This window comes from Pseudomassariella vexata, assembly GCF_002105095.1.
Source record: "Pseudomassariella vexata strain CBS 129021 chromosome Unknown BCR38scaffold_2, whole genome shotgun sequence".
Lineage (NCBI taxonomy): Eukaryota > Fungi > Ascomycota > Sordariomycetes > Amphisphaeriales > Pseudomassariaceae > Pseudomassariella > Pseudomassariella vexata.
The window spans coordinates 284,256-307,144 of record NW_024467957.1 but is presented as its reverse complement, the minus strand read 5'-3'; the positions used below and the strand labels follow the sequence as shown (position 1 = coordinate 307,144).

General features: G+C 52.4%; 11 protein-coding genes across 11 annotated transcripts; 6 read left to right on the top strand and 5 right to left on the bottom strand.

The window, feature by feature from the left end:
• Nucleotides 1–96: 96 nt before the first annotated feature.
• Nucleotides 97–1,302, bottom strand: BCR38DRAFT_333436 (uncharacterized protein; the record flags this gene model as incomplete). Its single annotated transcript, XM_040855225.1, has 2 exons — nucleotides 97–1,118; nucleotides 1,182–1,302. 2 exons carry the CDS (start codon nucleotides 1,300–1,302, stop codon nucleotides 97–99), a joined length of 1,143 nt encoding a protein of 380 aa, XP_040719503.1.
• A 101-nt stretch (nucleotides 1,303–1,403) lies between these two features.
• Nucleotides 1,404–2,394, top strand: BCR38DRAFT_405260 (translation protein SH3-like domain-containing protein; the record flags this gene model as incomplete). The annotated part of the gene is made up of 2 exons (XM_040857947.1): nucleotides 1,404–1,794; nucleotides 1,853–2,394. The coding sequence occupies 2 exons, from the start codon at nucleotides 1,404–1,406 to the stop codon at nucleotides 2,392–2,394; spliced, it is 933 nt and encodes a 310-aa protein (XP_040719502.1).
• Nucleotides 2,395–2,861: 467 nt separating this feature from the next.
• On the bottom strand, nucleotides 2,862–4,515 carry BCR38DRAFT_87838 (RmlC-like cupin domain-containing protein). Its single transcript, XM_040865716.1, has 2 exons — nucleotides 3,877–4,515; nucleotides 2,862–3,797 (listed from the first exon to the last, which is right to left on the bottom strand). Exons 1-2 carry the CDS (start codon nucleotides 4,181–4,183, stop codon nucleotides 3,043–3,045), a joined length of 1,062 nt encoding a protein of 353 aa, XP_040719501.1. The 5' UTR covers nucleotides 4,184–4,515; the 3' UTR covers nucleotides 2,862–3,042.
• Nucleotides 4,516–4,653: 138 nt separating this feature from the next.
• Nucleotides 4,654–5,736, top strand: BCR38DRAFT_405258 (Alpha/Beta hydrolase protein; the record flags this gene model as incomplete). Its single annotated transcript, XM_040857946.1, has 3 exons — nucleotides 4,654–4,765; nucleotides 4,822–5,114; nucleotides 5,179–5,736. The coding sequence occupies 3 exons, from the start codon at nucleotides 4,654–4,656 to the stop codon at nucleotides 5,734–5,736; spliced, it is 963 nt and encodes a 320-aa protein (XP_040719500.1).
• A 207-nt stretch (nucleotides 5,737–5,943) lies between these two features.
• On the bottom strand, nucleotides 5,944–6,667 carry BCR38DRAFT_87824 (uncharacterized protein). Its single transcript, XM_040865715.1, has 2 exons — nucleotides 6,025–6,667; nucleotides 5,944–5,972 (listed from the first exon to the last, which is right to left on the bottom strand). The coding sequence occupies exon 1, from the start codon at nucleotides 6,602–6,604 to the stop codon at nucleotides 6,143–6,145; it is 462 nt and encodes a 153-aa protein (XP_040719499.1). The 5' UTR covers nucleotides 6,605–6,667; the 3' UTR covers nucleotides 5,944–5,972; nucleotides 6,025–6,142.
• Nucleotides 6,668–7,486: 819 nt separating this feature from the next.
• On the bottom strand, nucleotides 7,487–10,615 carry BCR38DRAFT_419415 (catalase-like domain-containing protein). Its single transcript, XM_040859312.1, has 5 exons — nucleotides 9,848–10,615; nucleotides 9,535–9,737; nucleotides 9,462–9,484; nucleotides 9,193–9,410; nucleotides 7,487–9,140 (listed from the first exon to the last, which is right to left on the bottom strand). The coding sequence occupies exons 1-5, from the start codon at nucleotides 10,127–10,129 to the stop codon at nucleotides 7,716–7,718; spliced, it is 2,151 nt and encodes a 716-aa protein (XP_040719498.1). The 5' UTR covers nucleotides 10,130–10,615; the 3' UTR covers nucleotides 7,487–7,715.
• Nucleotides 10,616–12,167: 1,552 nt separating this feature from the next.
• On the top strand, nucleotides 12,168–12,835 carry BCR38DRAFT_405256 (uncharacterized protein; the record flags this gene model as incomplete). Its single annotated transcript, XM_040857945.1, has 2 exons — nucleotides 12,168–12,359; nucleotides 12,479–12,835. 2 exons carry the CDS (start codon nucleotides 12,168–12,170, stop codon nucleotides 12,833–12,835), a joined length of 549 nt encoding a protein of 182 aa, XP_040719497.1.
• Nucleotides 12,836–15,001: 2,166 nt separating this feature from the next.
• BCR38DRAFT_471033 (uncharacterized protein) lies at nucleotides 15,002–16,378 on the top strand. The gene is made up of 2 exons (XM_040862849.1): nucleotides 15,002–16,035; nucleotides 16,086–16,378. The coding sequence occupies exons 1-2, from the start codon at nucleotides 15,118–15,120 to the stop codon at nucleotides 16,365–16,367; spliced, it is 1,200 nt and encodes a 399-aa protein (XP_040719496.1). The 5' UTR covers nucleotides 15,002–15,117; the 3' UTR covers nucleotides 16,368–16,378.
• Nucleotides 16,379–19,675: 3,297 nt separating this feature from the next.
• BCR38DRAFT_480731 (uncharacterized protein) lies at nucleotides 19,676–20,791 on the top strand (the record flags this gene model as incomplete). The annotated part of the gene is made up of 2 exons (XM_040863307.1): nucleotides 19,676–19,951; nucleotides 20,012–20,791. 2 exons carry the CDS (start codon nucleotides 19,676–19,678, stop codon nucleotides 20,789–20,791), a joined length of 1,056 nt encoding a protein of 351 aa, XP_040719495.1.
• A 228-nt stretch (nucleotides 20,792–21,019) lies between these two features.
• On the bottom strand, nucleotides 21,020–22,317 carry BCR38DRAFT_87582 (uncharacterized protein). The gene has a single exon (XM_040865714.1). It carries the CDS (start codon nucleotides 22,033–22,035, stop codon nucleotides 21,247–21,249), a length of 789 nt encoding a protein of 262 aa, XP_040719494.1. The 5' UTR covers nucleotides 22,036–22,317; the 3' UTR covers nucleotides 21,020–21,246.
• Nucleotides 21,942–22,771, top strand: BCR38DRAFT_87569 (uncharacterized protein). The gene has a single exon (XM_040865713.1). The coding sequence runs from the start codon at nucleotides 22,123–22,125 to the stop codon at nucleotides 22,684–22,686; it is 564 nt and encodes a 187-aa protein (XP_040719493.1). The 5' UTR covers nucleotides 21,942–22,122; the 3' UTR covers nucleotides 22,687–22,771.
• Nucleotides 22,772–22,889: the final 118 nt, after the last annotated feature.

Genomic DNA, 22,889 nt, shown 5'->3' with positions numbered 1-22,889 from the left:
GATGTCTAGACTAGATAGAGTGCCGGCAGTGAGCATTCGGTATCTACATCTGTATATAGTGTACAAACGTGGCATTACACTTTCACGGCCATTTTCCTAAGCCGAGTACAGTTTTGCCCACACCCCCTCAGCCCGGCCACCTTCCGGTCTCACTGCTTTGTTTTCTTGTCTTGCCGTTTGGATCTCTCCGCCGAGCACGGCACATTTTGACCGTAGCTCATCTGCCAGCTGCGCATCCTTGACGGTATCCACGGCCATTTCAAGTCCAAAAAGCAGCGGCGCAGCCAAACTGACAAACTTATTCGGCTCCATGAGGTAGTGCATCGGACCACCCTCAACGTAAGACTCCGCCACGTGAAGCTCCCTCAGCTTGGTACCTTCGGGCCACAACCTCACGACTTCTCTGGCGTACTTGTTCATTTTGGCCACCATCTGCTCGTCAGCCTCGTGTTTGGCCACCAGCACGGTAGCCAGATGCAACGGCGCCAACAGGACCTGGGGATCCCGGTTCAGGGGCAGATCGGCCTTGACCCGCGGCTGGTGCTCCTCCTCCTCGATTATGTCGAGCACCATCTCCGTCCACCGCAACGACTGCTCCGTCTGACCCTTGGACCAACCTGCATCGATGGCCTTCATCTGCACATCGGCCAGCACTGTGTTGACCTTCTCACTTGTGTCAAGCTTGTACCCCGTGCGCTTGATCATGCGCGCGCACTCGATCACGTCGTATACTCGGCCCTTCTTACCCAGCTCTCGTGCGATCTTGGCATAAAAGTCTTCGGGCAGCTTGCGCTTGGCGTGGTAGATGCCTTCGAGCAGCGGCACCAGGTTGGCAAAGTCCTCGTCCTTGGAGAAGGCCTGGATGGCCTGGATAACGCTCTTGCGCGTGTTGGGCATGTTACCCTTTTGCGGGTCCATGTGCCGGAACTTAAAGATCTCTCCATCGACCTCGATGATTATGGGGTCGGACTCCAGTTTCTTCTCGTAGCGCTGGCGGAAGAGCTTCTTTCGTTGTTCTTGGGGCAGAAAGGACGGCAGGATGATCTTGTTGCGGATGGAGCCGAGGAGATCGTCAAGTTCGGGCGAAGAGGTCTTGGTGAAAATGGGTACGTGTTTTGCTGCATTTGTTGTCAGTTTGCCGGGTCAATATAACGAGTCCTCCTGAATTGCCTGTCCCATACCCTTTCGTTGAGGTGTAGATGAGAAGGTCCGTTGTTGGCCAGCTCTGGCTATACTTCTCGAGGCAGCCTCGAGGGCGCCATTGTGTGCACAAAATGCACCTAATACCGATTTTCTGGACATTTTGTGTACAACGAATGTGTCAGTGAATTTGAATTGCACGACTTCACATTGTTGCTTTTAAGTGGTATTCAAAGTTGTCGTCGTTGCCCCATCTAACCCAGATGGACCCTGGAAGCCCCAAAAATTCATCAATCGCAACTCGCAGCGGGTCGCACCCGGAAATTTTGGGAAACTACGAATCCGGGATATCCTTTATCCCCACAAATCCTCTGGAGGCCCAGGCGCGGGTCGACTTTTCGAGAGCTTCGAGACATCTTGCGACATCTTGTGATGAGCTTCTACGGCCAGCCCGAAGCCGTCCAGACGAAATGATTGTCCAATCCGCCCGGCGGCCACTTGGCTGCTGGAAGTCTGTCCTCAGACGAAGTCGTCAGCAAAATCAACTCCTCAGCCGTACACTGGCCTCTATCAGTACACCTACCGAGCCACCAGCCAGTAATGCAGGAGCAATACCACCAGCGACCATTGCAGCTCGGAAAGCACCTAAATTCCGTTCGTGACATATCATTGATTCCGCATCTTAAGGAACTAGTCACTTATGATTTTATAGATGTGATCCCCACCAAGAATCCTGACAACCCCATCCGCACCGCCTTCGCCGTCTACAGCCCCCCTCCCTCCGCCCGCAAAGCCCACCCCGCTGCCCTGGTCGAATACCACGCGCAACAGATCCGCCGTCTGGACCGCACCGGGGCGCGCACCGCCCTCTTCTCGAAAAGCAACCCCGACGCCGCGAAGCCGGGCGATGTGCTGCAGGTCACCACGAACCGTGGGGAGCCGTTCGCTGGCGCCTGCCTGCAGATCCGTCGCGCCGGTGTCGACACAGCCATTCTGCTGCGCAACACTTTGACCAAGGTTGGCGTCGAGATGTGGTACAAAATTTACTCGCCGAGCGTGCTGGGTATTGAGATTATCTGGAGACGACCCAAGAGAGCGAGACGCGCCAGACTTATGCACATGCGTCGGGCAAAGCATGATATGGGCAATGTGGATCATCTGGTTGAGGCTTGGAGACGGGCTAGAAACGTGTTTAGTAGCAGGGGCAAGGGTGGAAATACTGGACGGCAAGGAAAGAACAGCAAGAGGAGGTAGAGCGTCGTGGTTTTGTGAAGGAGTGCAGCAGAGAGGACCGGTTGCCACCATCACTGCACCTGGTATCCCTGATTCAGGTCCTCCTTGCTACTGTAACATATGTGCAGTCAACAGAATTGTACAGTACTCGGCGCATCCTCCTTAGCCCGATGTCAAGGAATATTTGGCTCATACGCTGGAGCGTCCGAGGATCTAATGACTCTCCCATTTTCCCGGACAGTGCAGACAGCGACGCGATCGACGCAGGCGTCAACCCATTACGTTCAACTGGGCTGATGATTCCCATAAGGAAGCTCAGTCATGTCAGGGTAGGCCAGTGTTTCATGTTTGGGCTTTTACACGATCTCTTCTGTATTGCCCTGTTCGTCGATATTATACTTGTCATGAAAATGCCCACTCCCTAGCATTGTCCAAGAGACTCAAAAGGTGATGAAGTGCTTACATAGTGAAATCGGCAGGCAGGTTGGCTTCCATGAGACTTTCAGACTCAAAGGCCAGCTTTGTGCAACTTACATGATCCCATTCAACCAATTGGGATTTCACATATTCAAATACCTACCCTTGAAAGTAAACTTCTTATCGTTGCATCAATCGTGGGTATGGATTCTGATTTCTTCTCATTTTGTAACTACCAAAAAACCCAGAATCTCATTCTAGCTCAGCACCAATCTCACCACACGCAACTCTGACCTTATCCGCACCCAACACGTCCGCCCTATCAGGTAGCACAAACGCCTCATAAGGGTCGCCCGCCGCCTCAACCAGTGCCTCGATCCCCTTACCGCCGGTAAAAGACCACGCCCTTACATACTTGCTCCCAAACCCGAGCTTGAATGCCTGCCCAGCAGCAATGACGAGCGTCTCTCCCTCCCGCACGGTAGTCCACGCCTCCTCGCCCTTCAGGTTCACCTTTAACGCCCCCTCGAAAACCACAAAACAGTGGTCTACGGATGGGAAAGCAACATACTTCTCAAACAGCCCCGATGCCCCATAATCCCCCGAAGACTCGATACTCGAAATCGCAAACTTGCCTCCGCTCTGCTTCGTCGTGATGAACGGCCTCGACATGATACCCCCGGCCATCCAGCGGGGTCCCGTGTTGGCGCGCAGGAAATACGGCTCCAGCTCTCCAGGCAGGACGTTCTCCGTTCCCTCCCAGTCGGAGACCGCCGGCGGCTTGAAATTGGGGTCCCGCACGAAATTGACGTCGAAGTCCTTCTTGGCCTGCATCGCGGGTATCATTTTGGACACGATGTGCCCCTTCAGATCACGGTTGTCGTGTTCTGGCACGATGAGGCCGTGGTAGGTTTCGCCTACGTACCGGAAGAAGTCGATCCAGTTGCCGGGGGTGACGAGGCCGACCGTTTCGGTATGAGGGCCAAGGAGTTCTGGGTTGTGGATGACTTCCTGGGCATTCTTGTTAGTGTTTTATTCTTTCGATTTCTCTTGCTTCTTAGGAAATGGGACTGCTGTTGCATGGACTTGCTGGAGGTATGTATGCGAAATCCCCCGGCCCCATGATCCGGCACTTGGGACCGTTGTACAGCTTCAGGAACCCCTTGGTCACCATGAAGACGTCATGAGCGTAGTTGTGGAAGTGGAAGCCCGGGGCGTCCGAGAGCACGGCTCCGCTTTGAAAGATAGACATGGCGCCGTTTGTTTGTTTGGCTGAGGCAAGGATCCGGAATGTGCCTTTGCTGCCCGGGATGGTGAGTTTCTCCCCTTCTAGTTGGGAGATGACATAGTTTGTCCTCGCATCGGGCGGGAGGGATAATACGGGGATTGGCATCTTGAATGGCAACTTTCAAATCTTAGTTATGCCGGGGGTGTTTCTTGTTTTCTTGTGGTCTTGTAACCCTTACTCTCGTAACGGAATCGAGTGAACGAATTTTGGTGGTTGGGCGAATAGTCAGCGTTTGACTAATCCCGTGTCATATAGTTCCCCATAATCCGGAATGCGGGGGATAGCTAGTCTACCACTTGTCTTCAAACTGTCCACCTGTCCACCTTCCGGCACGAATCGTAATTCAACGGCACTTGGATTCGGCTACTTTGCATTGCAGCTTTCCCGGACCGAATGCGGGCTATCCGGCGATCTGAAACGAAGTCTCGTTGACAGGGGTGGAGTTCTCACGATCTTGGGTTTAAGTAGAATAGTCAACTGCACGACTACAGCTTGTCGCTACTGACAAAAAGTCCAAAATCGACTGCATAGAACCGTTCGACTATATATTCAAAAAGTATATTTGGATTCCCAGCATGATGTCCGAAGCCCCTTTCAAAGCTATATACAAAGTGGTCGATGGACTCGAAATCGACACTGATGTATACCTCCCAAGCGGAAGCGGTGGCTCAACCGGCGTCCCCGTAGGTACTTGACTCGGCATTTCATAAATCAGAACGATCAGTCAACTAACAAGTCAACAGTCATCAACATCCACGGAGGGGTCTTCATGCTTGGCTCCTCGTCCATGGTCAACAATGACCAAATCAACGACTGCCTCTCGCGGGGCTGGATAGTAGTGGTGCCCAATCACCGCCTATGTCCGCAAGTCAACTTGCTAGAGGGACCTATGCAAGACAGTCGGGATCTTCTGGCTTGGATATACGACGGCGGTTTGCAGCGCGTCATTGGTGAACAGTCGAAGCCTCATCAGGTGGATCTCGACCACGTCTTCGCCTTCGGGACTTCGTCCGGTGGTCATCTGGCCCTAAGCCTTGTATGTTTGTCTCGCTCCACTCTGTGACCACGTAAGGGGAGTCGCGCTGATGCTACTCTACAAGGGCTTCGATGTCCCCCGTCCCGTAGCGGCCATCTACGACATGTACGGCTGCTGCAACTTCGCCTCCCCCTTCTGGAGCTCCAAAATCCCGGCCGTACTCGCAAAACTGCCCCCCAACCTCTCCCAGGACTTCATCAACCAAGTTTACACCGAGAGTCCCATCCCCACCCATGACGGCGTATCGCTTGAAGGCCAGGCGCCGGGTCCCCCAGATTTCAGCCGGTTCAGGCCAGCTTTTGTATTTACACAAATCGGCAACGGCACAGTCATGGACGCTATTTTCCCATCCAAGGACTGGGATAAAGTCGACCCTATAAGAAACATCAGCCCCGAGTTCCCGCCGACGTTCATCGTGCATGGCATGAGCGACACTATGGTCCCTATCGGTCTGAGCCGGGATTTTTTGGCCGAGTTGAGGAAGCATGGCGTTCTGTGTGGCATGAGGGAGATTCCGGGCGAGGAACACACGTTTGCGGCACGTATGAAGGTCGGTTCGCAGACGTGGGAAATGCAGAAGGAGGGATTCGACTTTTTGCAGAAAGTACTGGAAGATAAATGATTGGCCTACAATTATGTGTTTTGCTGGGCCAGAGGCTGGTCGAGGGTGGCATAGATACATGAATCGCGTTGCTGTGCCTACCGAAGTTTCGCTTATGAAGAACACATCAGCATGATGGCAATGAAGTCACAGGCTGGAAATCTTCAGATATTTCGCATTGCTTGATTCCTCGTAAAGGGGTTACCTCCAGAGTGGAGTGACAACATTTATTTCTAATACACTCTTGTATGATGTGTCTAATAATTGTCAACTATCGCTTCTACCATCTCGTGGAATCGGTTGATATACCTGAGTATCTATCATTATGTTGCCGACTTGCAGATATCATCTTGGTGCTGTTGTCGAGCCAATTGTTCTCGCTGTGCGACCCGATAGTGTTCTCCGGTCCGGGAGCTCGATTGCGCAGTCAAAAAGGCCGGGGCAGCCATTCATACACGCAAGCTGTAAGGCTAGTAATAAAAGGAATAAATATGCTGTGTGACTGTCCAAATGTGCTGTCGTATGACATGTCAGACATGCCTACTATGGTGTGTTCGGTGGAACATAGTTTCGGTGCTTCGCTCGTCTGTCGTACAGAATGGTGGGACGAATTGCCGTAGACGAGTGATGCCCACGGGACGGATGACAACGGAATCAATGGTTTCACCCCAGGTATCTCCCCCGAAACTCGTCGTCTTGAGCAAACACCTGCCCTGAACCTGTGGGTTCTATTGCGTGGTGTTATTTGTTGCTGGAGAAGAATCTGTCGGTATTCCGCGTTGGAGGTAGAAAAATAGGGGCAAGGGGCACGCGTTTTCCGACATGAGGCTGGGGCACAACGAGTTCCCGCAGACAAAAAATAAGCAGGATTTAGGCAAACATGCCACATGAGGTAGTGTGCAGAGCGCCATTATGCGGCCTAAAGCCTGGCCAGCTACGACTGCTCCGTAACACAAGATTGATGAAAAGGGTCCTGTAGTACGACACATCGAGACCCGCCCAGGCTTGCATATGTTGCTTGCGCTATTAAGACGGTATGATCTATGTATACTGATTTAACCTGTAGTATCTTCATATCATACTGAAACTATCAAATCTTCTTAACCTCTGCCTTACCTTGCCCAAGAATCCCTTTTACCACTAAACCGTCAGAACCATCCATTCCTTCGACAAAACGTCAAACTTCGTTCAAAGTCACTCCAATCTATTCCCAACCGGTGTGAAAAGTGCCTCTCGGTGTAACAGCCCCCCCCCCCCCCCTCCCCCCCATTGGCCCTCTGCCCCACAGCGACAAAGGACGTAACCCCTAAAGCATCCTGCGGCCCGTTATGCAGCCCACTCCCTCAAAAACAACACCACCACCCTTACTTACACCCTCCTCTCCTCCGCGACCATAACCATGGCCATGGCCAGTTAGACTAATATGTAGCTAACGGTCCTACTCTAGTCTAGTCTAGTCTAGTCTACTCTACTATACACACGTGATGAACATTGGCTGCGACGCAAGTATGTCGTGCATAAATTTTGCTTCTGTCTCTCGAGCTAGCGGTAGGTCGTCGGGATCGTGTTACCTGGCCCGGCGAAGCTAGTTTAACTGATAAGCATGACCTGCAGTGGCCTGTTTCTCGGTGGGTCGTGTGTTAAGTTGCAGCAGCCCTCGTGCGGAAATGGAAGAAAGCGGGGGGCCTAGGTCGGAGGTGTATACGAAGTATACATATTTACCGTTGAAGTATGCTAAGCAGGCAAGTACACTGTTTGTTCTCGCCAGCTTTGCGTTTCATAGCATAATCCTACTATGGAGCCACTTATCAAACCGTGACTTGCAGACGGGCACAATTCCACTTATCTGATTTCATGTTTCAATACATTATAGATTCATCGCAGTTCAAAGGCCATGTGGTGGCCACCTATTATCTAAAAGCCGACTTTGCTCTTTCAAAGTCGCAGAAGAATTTCATCAAGCCGCAAAACACCCCCTCTTTTCGCCAATAATTCCATCTTCACGAATCCAACGCAAACCGATCTGTAAACTTAAACGTCTTAAGCCCATCCTTGACATCAGAAACAAATGCCTCCAGATCCGAGCCCTCGTACACGCCGTCCTGCCCCGCGGTAACACCCACCGAGGCCAACGTCTCGCTGGCAGTCACGTCTCCAAACGAGCCGATCGGCTTGCCGAACAGGAAAGCCATATGTGCGATCTGCAGCGGGCGGCCCTGTGGGTAAAACGTCGAGCTGGAGTTGACGCCGAACAGGCCGGCGGCGATGGCCTCGGAATCAAGCACGACGGTGTCGAAATCGGTCGCGTCGGAGAGTGAGTACGTCTTGTCAACGCCCGCAGTCAGGGTCTCGGCGACGACGGACACGACGAGCCCATCGGCAGCTAAGCGTTCCCGCAGCGTGGTGGCTTGTCCCAGGTTCTTGGTGGTGGCCAGGATGCCGACTTTGAGGGTAGCAACCGTGGGCAAGGTGCCATTGGTGATAGAGATACCCGCCGTGGTGTTATCATGGTAGTACGTGTCGTCAGGGGCGGGTGCGTCCAGGCCCAGGACGGCAGCAACGCGAGTGGCGATGTCGTTGCTGATCTTGTTGAGCTGAGTGAGCACGTTCTGCTTCACGGCGGCGGATTGGAGGTTGCTCGACTCGAAGCGGATTGCGTTGATGAGGAACTGCTGCTCGATGGGCGTGAGCGAGTTGTAGAACAGGCGCGGCTGGCTCCAATGATCGTCGAAAGTCGAAGACAGAGCTCGGACGAGATTGCCTGTCACGGTTCGGCCGGGAGCGGTGAAGAAGCCACGGCCCGTGGACTGAGTTGCTTGCTTGGGATTACCGCCGTTGAGCGTGTTGGGAGAGTAAGGGTACTTGTTGCTGTGGATCATGTTCTGGCCGGCACCATCCCGGTTATTGTTGTGAACATCAATACGGGGCTGATTGATGGGCAGCTGCTCGAAGTTGGGACCGCCATGGCGGTTTAGCTGCGTGTCGAGGTACGAAAAGATGCGTCCTTGCAACAAGGGGTCGTCAGTGAAGTCGACTCCTCGAACAATGTGCCCAGGCTGGAACATGATCTGCTCGGTCTCAGCAAAATAGTTGGTCGGGTTTCGGTCCAACTTCATCACTCCAAGCTTCTGCAGGGGCGCCAACTCCTCGGGGATGATCTTGGTGGGATCCAACAGATCGAAGCCATAAGCTAATACTTTGTCCTCGTCAACAACCTGCACGGCCAACTCCCACTCAGGGCCATTTCCGGACGCGATAGCGTCCCAAAGGTCGGACCGGTGAAAGTCGGCATTTTTGCCAGCCAGAATTTGGGCTTCCTCCCAAACCAAGCTAGCTCGTCCCTGCTTGGTCTTCCAGTGCCACTTGATCAGCTTCGATGTGCCATCATCCGTGACCAAGCGGAAAGTGTGAACACCGAATCCGTCCTGAGAAAGCGTTAGCGCACGGTCGAGTACAGCTTAGGTCTTGTGGACTCACCATGTGGCGGTAGGACCGGGGAATTCCAAATCCGGCCATGGCCCAGAACAGCGTGTGCATCGTGCTTGGCTGTGAACTGAAGAAGTCCCATGCCGAGTCATGAGCCGTCGCAGCTTGGGGAATCTCATTGTCTGAGCTGGGTTTAACCGAGTGGATGAGATCAGGGAAGCGGATGGCATCCTGGATGAAGAAAACAGGGATGTTGTTACCAACAATATCTGAAATCGGTTAGACAGCAGTCACGACGGAGAGTTGCGCAGAGCAATTACCGAGATTGCCCTCGTCGGTGTAGCTGAGAAGCTGATTAGCGATGTTTGCCCACAAGGGAGGGGTGAAACTTACAACCGAGTAGCAAACCCATGGACGTCACGGGCTGTGTCGGCGCTTCCTCGCGATCCCGCTACAGTGGAGAAACGAACGAAGGTGGGTGTCTGCTTGCCCTCGCTGCTCAGGAAAGAGGCAGCAGTGAGGTTGCTCCAGTCGCCATACGAGGTGAAGGTGCCGTGAGCACCAGCGCCACGCGCGTGAACCGCTCTCTCGGGGACCTATGATGATCATTACGTGTCAGTGACTTGGCGGATATGAAAGAGAGTAAAAGAGTAGCCCGTTGGGTGTGCCCTTTGAGGAATGTTTTGGGGTGTGGAGCTCGACTTACTCGCTCATGATCGAAGTGCATAATCTTCTGGCGGAAGATGTAATCCTCCAGAAGGGTAGGCCCGCGAATGCCAGCCTTGAGACTGTCCTGGTCGGCGATCTGACCACCGACATCGTCCGTCATGAAGCCCTCGCTGTCATCGACGGTGAACTGGGCCAGGTAGTCGTCAGTGGTCTCGTCAACTCGAGCGCGGAGCTCATTCGAAGCAGCAAATGGGCATCCATTGGCTGAGACGGATCCCAAGAACCCGAGGAGGGCAACCGAGGCGAGCAGTCCAACCATTGTGCCTTGACTTAGCGGACACCCAAAGATCTGTAGTGAGGGAAAGTGGACAAGGACTGGTGTGGGAAGGCGCAAGGCTCGGAGGTGAGGTCAGTGCAAACCGAGGCGGGATGGGAGGAGAGCTGGGGGTTATATAAATCGTGAAGAGATCTCCGCTCAGGAAGACCCCACGCCCGCCATTTGAACAATTTGTGGCTTGTCACTTCATAACTGACTGAGACGACGGGCCCGATGGGTGAGGCTCTGACGCAAGCTGTGTCTTTCTCTGCACATAGCCGAACCTGTCTCTACGCCAGGCAAGCGCACCTCCAGGGTACAAGCTACCCACTAGCAAACATAGCGTGTGTGTATGTACCGCAGTAACGACCGACCCGCTATCCGGGGATGCAACTTTGTGAGAATCAGTCCATGCCAAGCTATATCCCACGTCATCTTTGACTATAGTTCCACTTGTCTAGTCCAATGAGCGTTGTCATTATCTTAAGCAACACCATTACCCAGGACATATTTCGGACACCATGTCTATTGATAGTATCAATAGATGTGATGGGTCTTTTGACTGCATGTTAACAGCGGTAAACAGCTTAGCAGCCCGTCAGACTCCATTGCCGGGGACTGCGAGTAAATGCAGCTAACATATGTCGGAAGATGAGAGAGACGAGTCTTCCAAGCTACAAATTTCGATGTGTAACATAGTGAGTACACAGCCTAGCCCATACGCTATCAAGGTCCGCGGTGCCTCGGGACACTCGGGACTGTTCATGATATATCTAAAGCACGTGTCTGGTGGCTTAAGATAGGCTTTTCTATTCCCACAATTCCCCCAAACTTAAACGATGTAAACATTGTCGTCCCAACTGTTCATCTGCTCCAATTCTAATAGGGTTTAATGAGATGATATGCGGCCGCATAAACGGCCCAAGAACGCCTACCGTACCAGTGGGCCGGGATGCACACTTGTCGACTGAAATTCTCAACGTCGAAGGTACCCCGGGCTAGATCAACCAGGGGTCGACTGGTCTAATCATGGGCCATGATCGACATGCCGAATCCTTGGTTAGTCTGCGAAGGCAACGCATCCGATTCGGACCGCTTCAGGATGCAGGTCTGCAGGCAGATGCGGGACGATATGGAAGGGAGTCGGCGAGGAGCAGAGGAGAAAAATTGACCCGACTTGCATGGCTTGATTGAGCATAATTAAGTATCTCGGCCGGTCAGCACTCACTTCGTGCAGACCAGACCACATGGGCTGGCGGGCAAACATGGGAGCCACGGTCTACAGATCGTCGCACCGTCGTCGAGGTCGCACCTGATTGGTAATCAGCAGAAGGAAGACGAGGATGGGAACCTGCAGATTTACCCTGTCAGCATTACCCTGAACCGTCTCATGGTGCAACACCTTGTACGCGATAGGCCACGAGCAGGGTACGTGTATGTAAAGATAGCATGACTTCCGTACAGATTTGCCATTTTGGCTGGACCAAGGACCAAGAGCCACATAGACCGTCTGGATTAGTTGGCGACCAGATGAACTAACATACATAGTTTGCTGACGGAGATTATCTCGCAGGTCCCGCAGACGAATCAGACGATGGACAAAAGTGCAGCAGTCATCGGTGACCGGGTTGTTTAACATTGGTAAGGCTCGGCGGCGCCTAGAGACTCGGCACTTGGTGCAACATTAGGAGCACCTGACCCCCACATGCCGCCGCGTTTTCTGGCAACGAGCAATGAGGTTGCGACGTTGGGCAGGCGCGACCCACGTGCAAGCATGAACAGCATGAACCAAATATATCGACCAACGGAGACCGTGACAAACACTTCGGTCGATATTATCTCTCCTGAATTTAGATGAACATGCTGTCTTGGCATGACGCGGTTGATTTGGAGATATCTCGCGGCCGACGAACTGGACAAGACGTTTTGGGGCTTCGATCATCTCCCGTTCGCTTCCAAGAGGCAAACTACGACAAAGGGATGGAGTTGAGAGACGGGTTTCGTGCATTCCAACGTGTTTTATTGTCGCTTTAATTGGCCAATGCCAATCCGACATCCATCTCTTGACGATGGGTTAGAGACAATTCGAGTCGTCGTAAGCTCGAGTGCAAGTCGCCCGGTTGTAAGGCGCAGCCAAAGGCCAAGTCTTGGAGCTATACCTACCAAGCATGCGCTGTTCATAGAGGTCCAGCCGCAACGGGAAGAATTCCAAGCCGTTTGGCCCGGTCCTAGAGTGAGGGATGAAGCGAAGAAACAACAGAAAATATTTGAATTGGGCAACTGCCCCGAAACTCCCCGGACTACAAGCAAGTTAATTGATCCTATGCATGGGCCACTGAAAGTGGGCTGTAGGGTCCCCAGCCAGTCCCGGGTGGGGCACTAGGGCATATCGGGTTAGCATGCGGGATGGCTAGGAAGGCTGGGGAGGATGGCAGTTGCCTTGCAGCGGCAACGCTTCAGAGGATTCCAAATCTGAACTCTACCTCTATTGAATCCACACTGCCACGATTCCCAGTGGATTGGCGGTTGGGATCTGGTATTTCGCGCGCCAAACCGCTAGCTGAACATTCACACCTCACGATATACCATGTAGACAACGACTCATGGAAATATGTATTTCAACTCGATGGAACTATCCTTCGCCGCTTCACGTCGACCGTGTGGCGAGCAGCTCGCGTGGCCACATCTGCCGACCTGACGGGAAAGTAATAGTGGATACCTTTGTCAGTCGGTATTGGTGTTGGCGAACACGGCACCTAACTCGCTTGATCGCACGCGGGATCGAGTCTAGCTAAGCTAAATGAAATATATTATGCCCAGAAGATATTGTCGGCACGCGGACCCAAGGACGAACGGCCCAGACTCAACATGTAGTAAGCCCATAGGTTTGCAACTCCCGGCCGATTCTTCAGCAAGGTCATTTACCAACGGGAACTCTCTTCCTCCAGATCCAAAACCCATGGCACTCCCAATGCTGCAATTGCTCAGTATTCACAGATGTGGGTAGGATTTGCTGACCGTTCCAAGGACGGCCCTGTGATCCGGCGCAAGATCTCGCACAAGCCGTCTCTGCAATGAGCAACCGCCCTATTAGCGAGACTGGCGGCATGGCAGTATGACGGCGCCGCGTAGCACCACCCAACTACATATTGTTCTATAGAGGAAGCACTCTAGTGCCCAAGCCAGAACCACAGAGTCCTCGTGGTGGGGACTCAGCAATTCCTACAGTCGGCTCGTGTCCTAAGTCCAAGACGAGTTTCAACACGTTTGATACTATGCTTGGAGCTGAGAACAGCATGGTCGAACAGCCCTGGAAACCTTAGACATGTATTGCTGTTGTGGGAACGCTGAGCCGATCGTACTGGTATCAATGTCAAGCCCCTCCACATGGCTGTGCACGCATACAACCCCATCTCCTATAATGCACCGCGTCGCAATTGGCATGATAGGATTCCCTCCTCTTATGCCTATCACAGCTGGGGATCTAATTCAATGTATGAAGTTTTCTACAATGTGTTGTTTGGGCCGAGTTTCCTCGTACCACTTCACCTGGATGCCGGCGTATCAACCATCCCGTAGAGGGTTTTGAAATTTACGCCATGGCGCCTGTCAGTTTCGTTGCATGCAAGACGTTCTTCACGTAATCGTGGTTGGTATTATCAGCGCTACACATTATGCAATCCCCACGATCTGACGGACGTCCAGTCGTTCTTTCCGCGGCATATTCCTAGGAATATACAAGTAAAGCCCACGACCGCCAGTTCAATCACTTTTTTGCGAGATTCTTGCCAGAAAATCAGTTACTATTATACCGCAACTTCTAAGCCGTAGGTTGGGGTCAAGTTGATGAGGCCATATACCGACCGGTCTATGACTTTCCGAAGTGATACGGTCTGAGTAAGCATTTTCAAGGCATCTAGCACCCACGAACTCGTTCGAAGCGCCTTCGCTTTCATAGCGGCTAACGGTCCGACACTAAAGATGGTGGGAGTAAGTAAGGTGGTTCGAGAGAGGTCATGATGTCTTTAAAAACCCCCAGTTTCCGTAGAGCCAGATTCATTTCTGACCTAGTACATAAGGCCATGTCACGAGAGACAATACTGTGTACTATCCCTCGGGTGTGAGCGTTACTTTGCTGTAATTGTGAAAAATTGAAGTCGAAGCCTGGGTTCATGGAAAAAATGATTGGCCTTGCGAGTTGATGCGAGACGAAAGACAATACCTTCACCTGAAAGCTACCAATAAATATTCCATAGGTAAACGGCAATCTCGACATTGTTCAGCGAGGCTCGGTATATCTGGCATAGTATCCCAAAATGGAAATGAGCAAGCCAATAGCAAGTTCTATCAGACGACTGGAATAGTCGCTGATTGGGCCTCGTGGCCCAGAGCCAACGGCCCGTTTCGTGTGCCACCCCAGGTCCCAGATACCCACCGCCCATTCCACTAAGGGTAGGTTAATTCGGGGCTGAAATGGGGGACTTGAAGCATAATCCGACTCAGCCTTGCGCTGCAATGCATAAACCACTGGTCAATAGTTGCGCGCTTAGAAGCTGGTGAATCAGAGTTCGAGGACCTCAATACGACCATTGAAAAGTTGGCTTTGCGACTGGGGACGGAGACGTTAACTGTGATAGGTCTTGACCGGCCGTGGGGCTTAGAACTCGTGTATCTGCCTTGCGGCTTCGCCATCAAGTTTTCTGTCTCGTGGGGGTAATCAGGCATTGATAGCGTGAGGCTTGGGGAAATGTTGGTTGACATGATAGCCTCCTCTGGCCTGATACAGCGGCCGAATGCGCCTCGAGAGGCCTCTTACGAACTCGCATAAAGGGTGATATCTCCCTGCTGTAGGTCTTGGTCGAGTTGACGTGAGTGCATTTATTTCCCCACCAGAACGCCACAACTCCTACGTCCTGCTCTAACCCAACCCAACATCACCTTCTCAATCTTGTGGAAACGACCTCTCTTAAATACGCTTTTGTCTATGGATAATGATGTATTACGGAACTTCATCAATGTCGTCCAAGTCACCTTACTGGGACCCCGAGACTGTTCTCGAACTCATTCATCCCCTCAGACACGCGGTGAGATGCACAGGAATCGCGCCGTCCAAGAGACGGCGTTGTATGAATCAAGTTGCGTCATTTAGTGATGGCCGCAGAATTCTTGACAATCTTGCAAGGACTATGGACGCTACTCAGGCCGCCGAATCTCCAGACTTGAAGAACGCAGCAAGCAGCACGCTATGTTACTTACACGGGGACCAATACATCAAAGTCGCCCGGCAGTGGAGCTCTTTACTACGCGCTTGGCAATTGCAGAACAAAACAAGCACACTAAAGTCGGACTCAGACACAACACCGCTCAGGCGTACCAAGGCCGCCAAGCCCTTTGCTGAAAGTATCAGGGTGAAAGTGGAGGATGATGACGGTCTCGCCAAAACAGAGCGGGACAGGCAGTGGGAGGCTATCGAAGCCATGATGAAGAAACTCGGTATAAACATGCAAGATGTTTTGGATGATATGGAGCGCAAACAATGGGATAGAGAGGCACGGAAGCATGAGAAGCGTGAGGATGAACGAAAAAAGCGGCAGGAGTTTGAGCAGGAAAAGCGTGACCGAGCGAGGCAGGAGAAAGAGAGGCAGGAGAAAGAGAGGCAGGAGAAAGAGAGGCAGGAAAAGGAGAGACAGGAGAAAGAAAGGCAGGAGCAGAGAAAGGCCGAGGAGGAGAAGAAACGCAAAGAAAAGGAAGCACGCGAGGAAGCTATCAGGGAGCGAGCACGCATCGCCCGAGAGAAGCGAGCAAAGGAGGCTCGCGAGAAAGCCGAAAAAGAGGCACAGGAGTGGGCTCAAGCCTGGAAGAGATACTGCAAAGCGTGGAACCGTATCGAAACTGATTTATATGCCAAGGTGGGTGTTCTCTCGCTATATTTCGTTCGTCAAATACTGAGCCCCAGCAGTTTTCTGAAGATGATGTTCCATGGCCAGTGAGATCGGGCCTATTGGCTGATGTCAACGAGGTCGACGTGAAGACGTTCTTCAGGAAAGCACCACCTGGATGCAAATCAGGACGATCTGACGTGGATCAACTTAGCCTCAAGAAAGAAATTCTGAGATGGCATACTGATAAGATACTGCATCGGCTTGGCCCTGAAGTTTGCAATGGTAAACAGAAGGAATCACTGAGAACTATTGCTGCGGTGATGATCAAGCTAAGGCAGGAAGCTGCAAAAACTAGATAATGGCTACGCACAATTACGATATCATGTGGGATTTTGAGCTGCTGGCATGTTTGGCTAAATCAGGTTGGAACAGGGCAAGGACCGGATGTAGGGCATTCATACATATGTGTGCCTGTCCATTATCCAGTGTGCAATTGAGGCTATTAGAGTTCTATATACTATATTGACATCAATCCGTATGTGCATCTGTGACCCTTTAGAAGCTTTGGCCAATATGAAATTGGCAACTTGAAGTAGTGAGACTAGACGCCCCTGAGCCGGTCTTTTCGTCTAGTTGAAACTGTACCTAATAGATTGATGAGCTATTCACGCTTAGCTGCAAGCTCAAGGGCCTTCATAGAGTTTCATGTTTCTGGATCTTTGTATGCCATGATGAATGACTGTTGAAATAAGCTTTGGTGACCAGTAGTTCGGAGGCAAGCGGCACCATTGGATTGGCGTCAAAAGGGGCGCCCGTTACATAGGACTGCAAGAGGCAACCTTTAGCAAGCAACCACGTTTCTCGGAGCTGCAGATTACCAACCAAAGGGAACCTTCAGCACCCGAGTCTTCCGCTGTGCATTTCAAGTAAGCACTGGCCGATGCAGATGTCGGGACGATCCGTCGGTCACAAAACTACAGGAACGAGCTGTGTCCTTAGGAATCTGTATCATAAGATGTCCCGCAGAAGTGAGTATATACACACTATCGAAGTTAGTCCCGGTATGAAGCGCGAAAGTGAGCGATTTCTACCCTGTTGACTTACACTGGATCCAATACCGGGTAGGATTACCAGTGGGCTCATGAGAATCCGGCTTACCTCTCGGTGAAGTACCAAGGTATTGAAGCCACATCTAAGTACCTTAATGGTAACAGATTCAGTTTAGATAACGTTTGGTAACAAAACCCTTGGACAATACAATGCATCAAGCAAGCTAGGTTCGTATGGGCTCAGCAGGGCCTCTGCAAAACGCTGCAGGTGATCTACCAAAATCGAGATTCGAGGTGGAATACGTGTGATTGTGACTTCGATGCAACGTTGGAGTTGGCACATGGCGGTTTGGTCGAGGAAATGGCATCTCTGAGCCGGGATGCCGGTTATCGGGTGTACTCTCTGAGTTGCTAGGGGGTCCCAGCTGTGAGCGCGGCCCCACGTACCTTATTTCTATTGTTGTGGCTGAAGAAGGAAGTTCGATATCAAAATAGCACAATAGAAGGGCAAGTAGTTATTGGGGGGGCTTGGGAACAGATTGAAGAGGTTGGTATGTTACTCCAGGTCTGCCCATGGCGCCGCTCGTCTTTCAACAATTCGAGCCAGGTGTCACACACATTGTAATATAGGCTAAAATCATCCACCAATGCAAGTCTCGAGATGCTGAAGAAAAACCGGATCATGAGGGAATACGCAGCCTGGGGTGCAAATAGAGCGTTCCTAGCCTACTGTGCGAAGGTCTCACCTTACCCCGCCAGCCCATTCATTTTCTCCTCCCAGACTGCGCAGAGGAGCGAAGGCCCCAACCCGCTGGTTCCGCCGTCATCGCAAATTGTGTCCCAACCAAGACAACACTCGGTCAGCACGAAGGATCAGCTCGCAGCCTCCCATTTCGACGCTGACGAGGAAGACAGTCTCGAAGGCAATTGCCAGCCACCGGATCTACTCATTACAGAGCATCTACGTGACCAAGCTATCCCGCCCTACGAAAATGCCGTGCCACAGAAGCCGGCGTTACAGGTAACAAGACCAATAATCGGATAGCCCTAATGCGGAAGAGCGGGCGAGGGCGTGCCGGTTACTTGGATAAGGCCGGCCGACGCAGTTCTGTCCTCGTATTCCTAGCGAGAGGTCGCATATCGAAACGTAACGAACGCAACGAACGTCTTCCATTGCAAACAGCCCTCAAACCCAGTCTGGAGCCTCGAGCCATCACCCATCGCAGGTCCCGCTGAGAGAGTCGAGCCGGTCAGAATCGCTTGGTGCGCGAATGATTTGTACGGCGACGCTGTCCCTTGCCTGAGCTTGCTCCAGGTTGGCTGACCAACTCCTGTATTGACCTGGACCTGTTCCTGTGCGCCCGAGATTTTAGGCTCATGCACCCCGTTCTGACGACACCCTAGTCGCCTGGACACGAGCTTGTAAGCTTGTCTATTGTCTTGGCGGGTGTCAGCACGTGCAGGTATTATCACTTACCAAAAGAAAAATCGAGATCTGAGCAAATGTCTTTCGGAAGCAGTCGCCTCCCAGTCACCGTAATTTGGAGGAAATCAGACACTAGTCTTGCTTGGATTACATCCTAACAAGAGTGATTTCAACGAGCTGACGGTCGAGTGCGGATGCATCACCGTTAGGGACATGCGACCTCGTTTGGTCAAACCCGAGCCGTCAGAGGCTTCTTTGATTTTTTCGACACAAGCTGTCACAGTCCTCGAAAAGACTACAGCTTGAGTGATAGGCCGGCTCAGATGTAACAATGTACTTGTGGGCATCGAAGGTCTGCGGTCCGGCCTCGATAGTGACACCACAATCATGGCTTACATGCAGCTCTCGAAAGTACCCGCCTGGCGTGGATACCAGCCCATTCCCTGTATGTCGCTCGACTTGGCTTGCATATAGGGTAACCGGCCGGTCAGGGTCATACCGCTTTTGGGTGGTTCCCAACCATGTACCAGATTCCTTCCGCAAAGCGTAAACAGACCACAACGCCTCGTCACGGTGGGAGCCGTTCACGCCAAGCTGCCATCGTTGGCCGCGAAAAAGCGAGTATCCCGAGTGACGGCTCTCCATCAGTACCATTTTCCGGCTAACACAGCGTCGCCTAGGCTGCCACGCCATCCCTGCCTCTAGCAACTTGCATTATTTGCGTTGATCCTTCTGACCTCACCCATTCAAACCCATTCTCGTATAGGGGGAACCAGACCGACTCAGACCCCTGATCCTGGCCGCCGGGCTTGAGCTGACCCTCCGCAAAGAAGACTCGGCCATACAGGCCGATGTAGTGCCATGAAAGCACGAAAAGCTGTTTGGGCCATGTCATGAAGTGAGATGTCATGGAATCTTCTCCCTCGGCTTGCATGTCTCTCGCATGCACATGGGACGGGGATAAAAGGCCACCCGCCATCCTGTTTTGTTCCGTTCAATATCCCTCTAGCTGTGTCATCAAGTGGTACTCACCAACCTCCCCGAAAGCCTCTATACGTCTTTCAAGTAACTCGCTCGTTACGGTTACTTAAGACCTTCGTTAGCTCCTCGACGAGTGTCTGAAGTGTTCGTAAACCTTCAATCCTACTTCGCTATCCGTTATCTTAGCGTCAGACATCGGACCCAAGACAAGATGAAGGCATCATTTGCTCTTCTGGCTTATGCCGGCTCTGCTCTGGCAGGAAAGGGTGGAGGTGAAGGAGGTGGCGGCGGCGACTGGGATATTACAACCTATACCACTTATGAGACGACGACTGTGTGCCCAATTACCGCCACATATACCGAGGGCGGCTCAACATACGAAGAGACGACCTATACCACCTCCACAATCACAGTGACCGACTGCGGCGGAAAGGAGTGTGGAGGCGAAGTGACTGTCACGGCCCCCGATACCACCATTGGCACTACGGTAAGTATTCCAGCGCGATCTTGGGAGGCGCGAGCTTCATGCTAACTGTATGCCTCATAGACCGAGGTGGATGTCACTTACACAACGATATGCCCAGTCACAGAGACCGTCACGGCGCCGGGCTCTACCTACACCAAGACTTACGCCACAACCAGCGTTTATGTGACAAAGCTCGAGACTGTCATTTACGAGACCGTCACTGGCCCCCCCGTGACTTCCCACGTCGAAACCGAGGTCTACACCACTCTGACCAGTCTTTGCCCCGTCACAGAGACCAAGACGATTGGCGGCTCAACGGTCGTGCTGACCTGGACGTCGACTTCCACCATCAAGACAATCGTCCCCACCACCGCAACGGAGTACACGTCTTACACCGTAACTGAGCATGTGTCAACCGAAGTCTACGAGACGGTTTCCTGCCCGGAGACAGTCTACACGACTGAGACTGAGGGAACGACCATCTACATCACGAAGACCGGCACGATCCCCGTCACACTGACGACCGAGTACACTGTCACTGAGACCATTCCCGTCACGGAGACAAAGGGGGTCGATGTCACTGTGACCTACGAGGCCAGCAAAGGAGACACCGTCTCCGTCTACCCGACCATCTGGGTGACATACAGCGACACGACTATCGTGACGAAGTCAAAGCTGCCGACTACGGTCAGCTACCCTACGACCAAGTCGGTTGGCACCACTTCGATTTACACCTCCTCTACGTACGCTGCCTCGTCAAGCACTGCACCAGCCCAGGTCTCGTCTGGTCTTGCGCCGCAAGCAACCCAGGCCATCGGCGCTGTTCTGGCTGGTGTTGTTGGTTTCGCTGCCATGCTGTAGGACATCCAATATGCCTTGGAACATAGGCATCTGGTATTCTCCATGCATAGCCATGCCATTTTTCATTATCATATTCGGGACTTTGAGCGAGGGGGACCTAATGAGCATTGAAGCCATGATTATGACCACGGGTAAGGCGGCGCCATGGCATTACACTCTTTTTCACAACAACGCATGGATTGGCAACGGTGGCGTATGACAGGGGCTTCGGGACTGGGAAGGACGGGCATTTCTCGCACATGTGGTTGGCTTCCAAAGCAGGCCTTCCTACCTAATACTGAGCACTGGGTCACTTATCGCACGGAGGCAAGCGGGCTTACGTGCCCAACCATTAGTCGTAGTCTTTAAAATTCTTCATGCACATAGATTAATCCTGGGCTGACCACCTTTCAGTAAGGCGAGTCAACCCTGAATACAGGTTTCGAAAGCAACTATGTTGCCACGCAGTTTATTTTTTAGTATCTGACATCACTCCAGCCATGTTTCATTCGTGGTAACCCACTCGATAAGTACCGGCATCGGCCGATCGATTGCGATACGAATGACAGCACGTCACGGCCCCCCAGATTTACAGTGTTAGCCCTAGCGCTGGACTCGGTAGCCCATCCGGCTGGTTCGCATATCCACAGCCAGAAATGACGCTTGTGCATGGCAGACGTGTGTGCTAGCCTTGCTCTCCCCAATGCAATTCGCCAAGTCTCGACGATTGGCTTAGAGCGGCCGCAATTTACTGGCATCGTAAGTTCTTTCAGAATGTCATTTTGGCTGTCCGGTAGCCATACATGCGAGACTAGCATACGGAGAAGCTCGATGTGTGCTTTTTCTCCTTTGCAGGATTTGCGCCTTTTATCAACACGAGAATCATGCCGAAGACGAGACCAGTCGTCAGAAAAGAAAAGCATCTCGAATCCTCGCCGTTGGGCTGACGTGGACGATAGGAATCCAGTTCGCGAAACTTGGCTGGCGTTGAGATCCTGACCTTGACCGCCGCTTTCACCGTGTATTGCTAGGATTCGGCTCAAGGCAATTGAGGAACGTGAGATAATGCCAAAGAACTTGGAAGTTGACCTTTGACCCGTCACATGGCCAGCACGCGACGACGGGTCGGGATGGGCTTGACCCGTCGCGTCCAACTTCTCGTTGCTAGTGTCAATGCCTCTTACGAACAGTTCGCATAAATGTGACGTGTTTTTTCCAGTTGGAAGTGATGAGCAATAGGCACCTCGCTTACATATTACACGCATAGATGATTTTGGACGACTCAGGCTATACCCCCGAGCAACAAGAAGCTGACTTGCAGCTCCCCAACAGCTCGACACAGCCTCACCGAGATGAATGAGCTCAACAGCACCAAAAGTCAAAACCGGAACGACTTGCAAGGTACTTCGTGGGCTCCACCGAAGAAACAACGACGATCCCCCGCATCGTACGTGTGGCGCAGCGGACGGATGTTTTCTCCGCAAATGTTACCAATGCAACCCCAGGACTTGGTTAGGGCTGGTCACATCACGGCCAGGCCCAGTGTGAGGCAGCTAGCCTATTTCGATTCCGTATGTTCGCAATATTGTACAGGCGCGTGCACCGGACAGCATAAAAAACATTCGAGATTAAGCGTGACGCATTACGCATCCATCCCCTACCTCCCCACCACCACCAGCAAGACAGGGCGGCCGATCCTGGCGTCATTAGTCGGGCCCAACGACCGATATGGGGTTCTGAGCTCTTCTGGGGTTTACTCCCTCAAGACCTTACTTGCGTTGCAGCCCGCCGCCTTTCTTCAATCTGCCTACACTTTACGCATGAGCAGGAATGGACATATTGTAAATCGGGGAAACGAGTTCGTCCCCACGATGACCTCAGCACTAATCAACGTGCAAGCTCGCACCTCCCGCTGACGGCATGGAATCCATTGGAACTGCTCGGGCGGCTTCTGTTAAGCTTACCAAAACACTTCGCGGCATCGGAAGGAACCTGCTGGCACCGACTTCTCTCCCCTTGCGTCGTTCGACCGCCGTGAGGCGAGAGTCCAGATCTTCGTATAGCCGGTAATAAGCAGCCAAGGAGCTTCACAGATCCGTCCTGTGAGGACCGTCAGTCG

Coding starts and splice junctions, on each gene's coding strand:
- BCR38DRAFT_87824 (XM_040865715.1), bottom strand. CDS start 6,604: ATGTGGCATGTTTGCCTAAATCCTGCTTATTTTTTGTCTGCGGGAACT.
- BCR38DRAFT_471033 (XM_040862849.1), top strand. CDS start 15,118: ATGATGTATTACGGAACTTCATCAATGTCGTCCAAGTCACCTTACTGG. Junction 16,036..16,085: donor AAACTGATTTATATGCCAAG/GTGGGTGTTCTC, acceptor GAGCCCCAGCAG/TTTTCTGAAGATGATGTTCC.
- BCR38DRAFT_87838 (XM_040865716.1), bottom strand. CDS start 4,183: ATGCCAATCCCCGTATTATCCCTCCCGCCCGATGCGAGGACAAACTAT. Junction 3,798..3,876: donor CGCATACATACCTCCAGCAA/GTCCATGCAACA, acceptor ATGCCCAGGAAG/TCATCCACAACCCAGAACTC.
- BCR38DRAFT_87582 (XM_040865714.1), bottom strand. CDS start 22,035: ATGCGTGTAATATGTAAGCGAGGTGCCTATTGCTCATCACTTCCAACT.
- BCR38DRAFT_87569 (XM_040865713.1), top strand. CDS start 22,123: ATGAATGAGCTCAACAGCACCAAAAGTCAAAACCGGAACGACTTGCAA.
- BCR38DRAFT_419415 (XM_040859312.1), bottom strand. CDS start 10,129: ATGGTTGGACTGCTCGCCTCGGTTGCCCTCCTCGGGTTCTTGGGATCC. Junction 9,738..9,847: donor TGCACTTCGATCATGAGCGA/GTAAGTCGAGCT, acceptor TGATCATCATAG/GTCCCCGAGAGAGCGGTTCA. Junction 9,141..9,192: donor CCCGGTCCTACCGCCACATG/GTGAGTCCACAA, acceptor ACGCTTTCTCAG/GACGGATTCGGTGTTCACAC.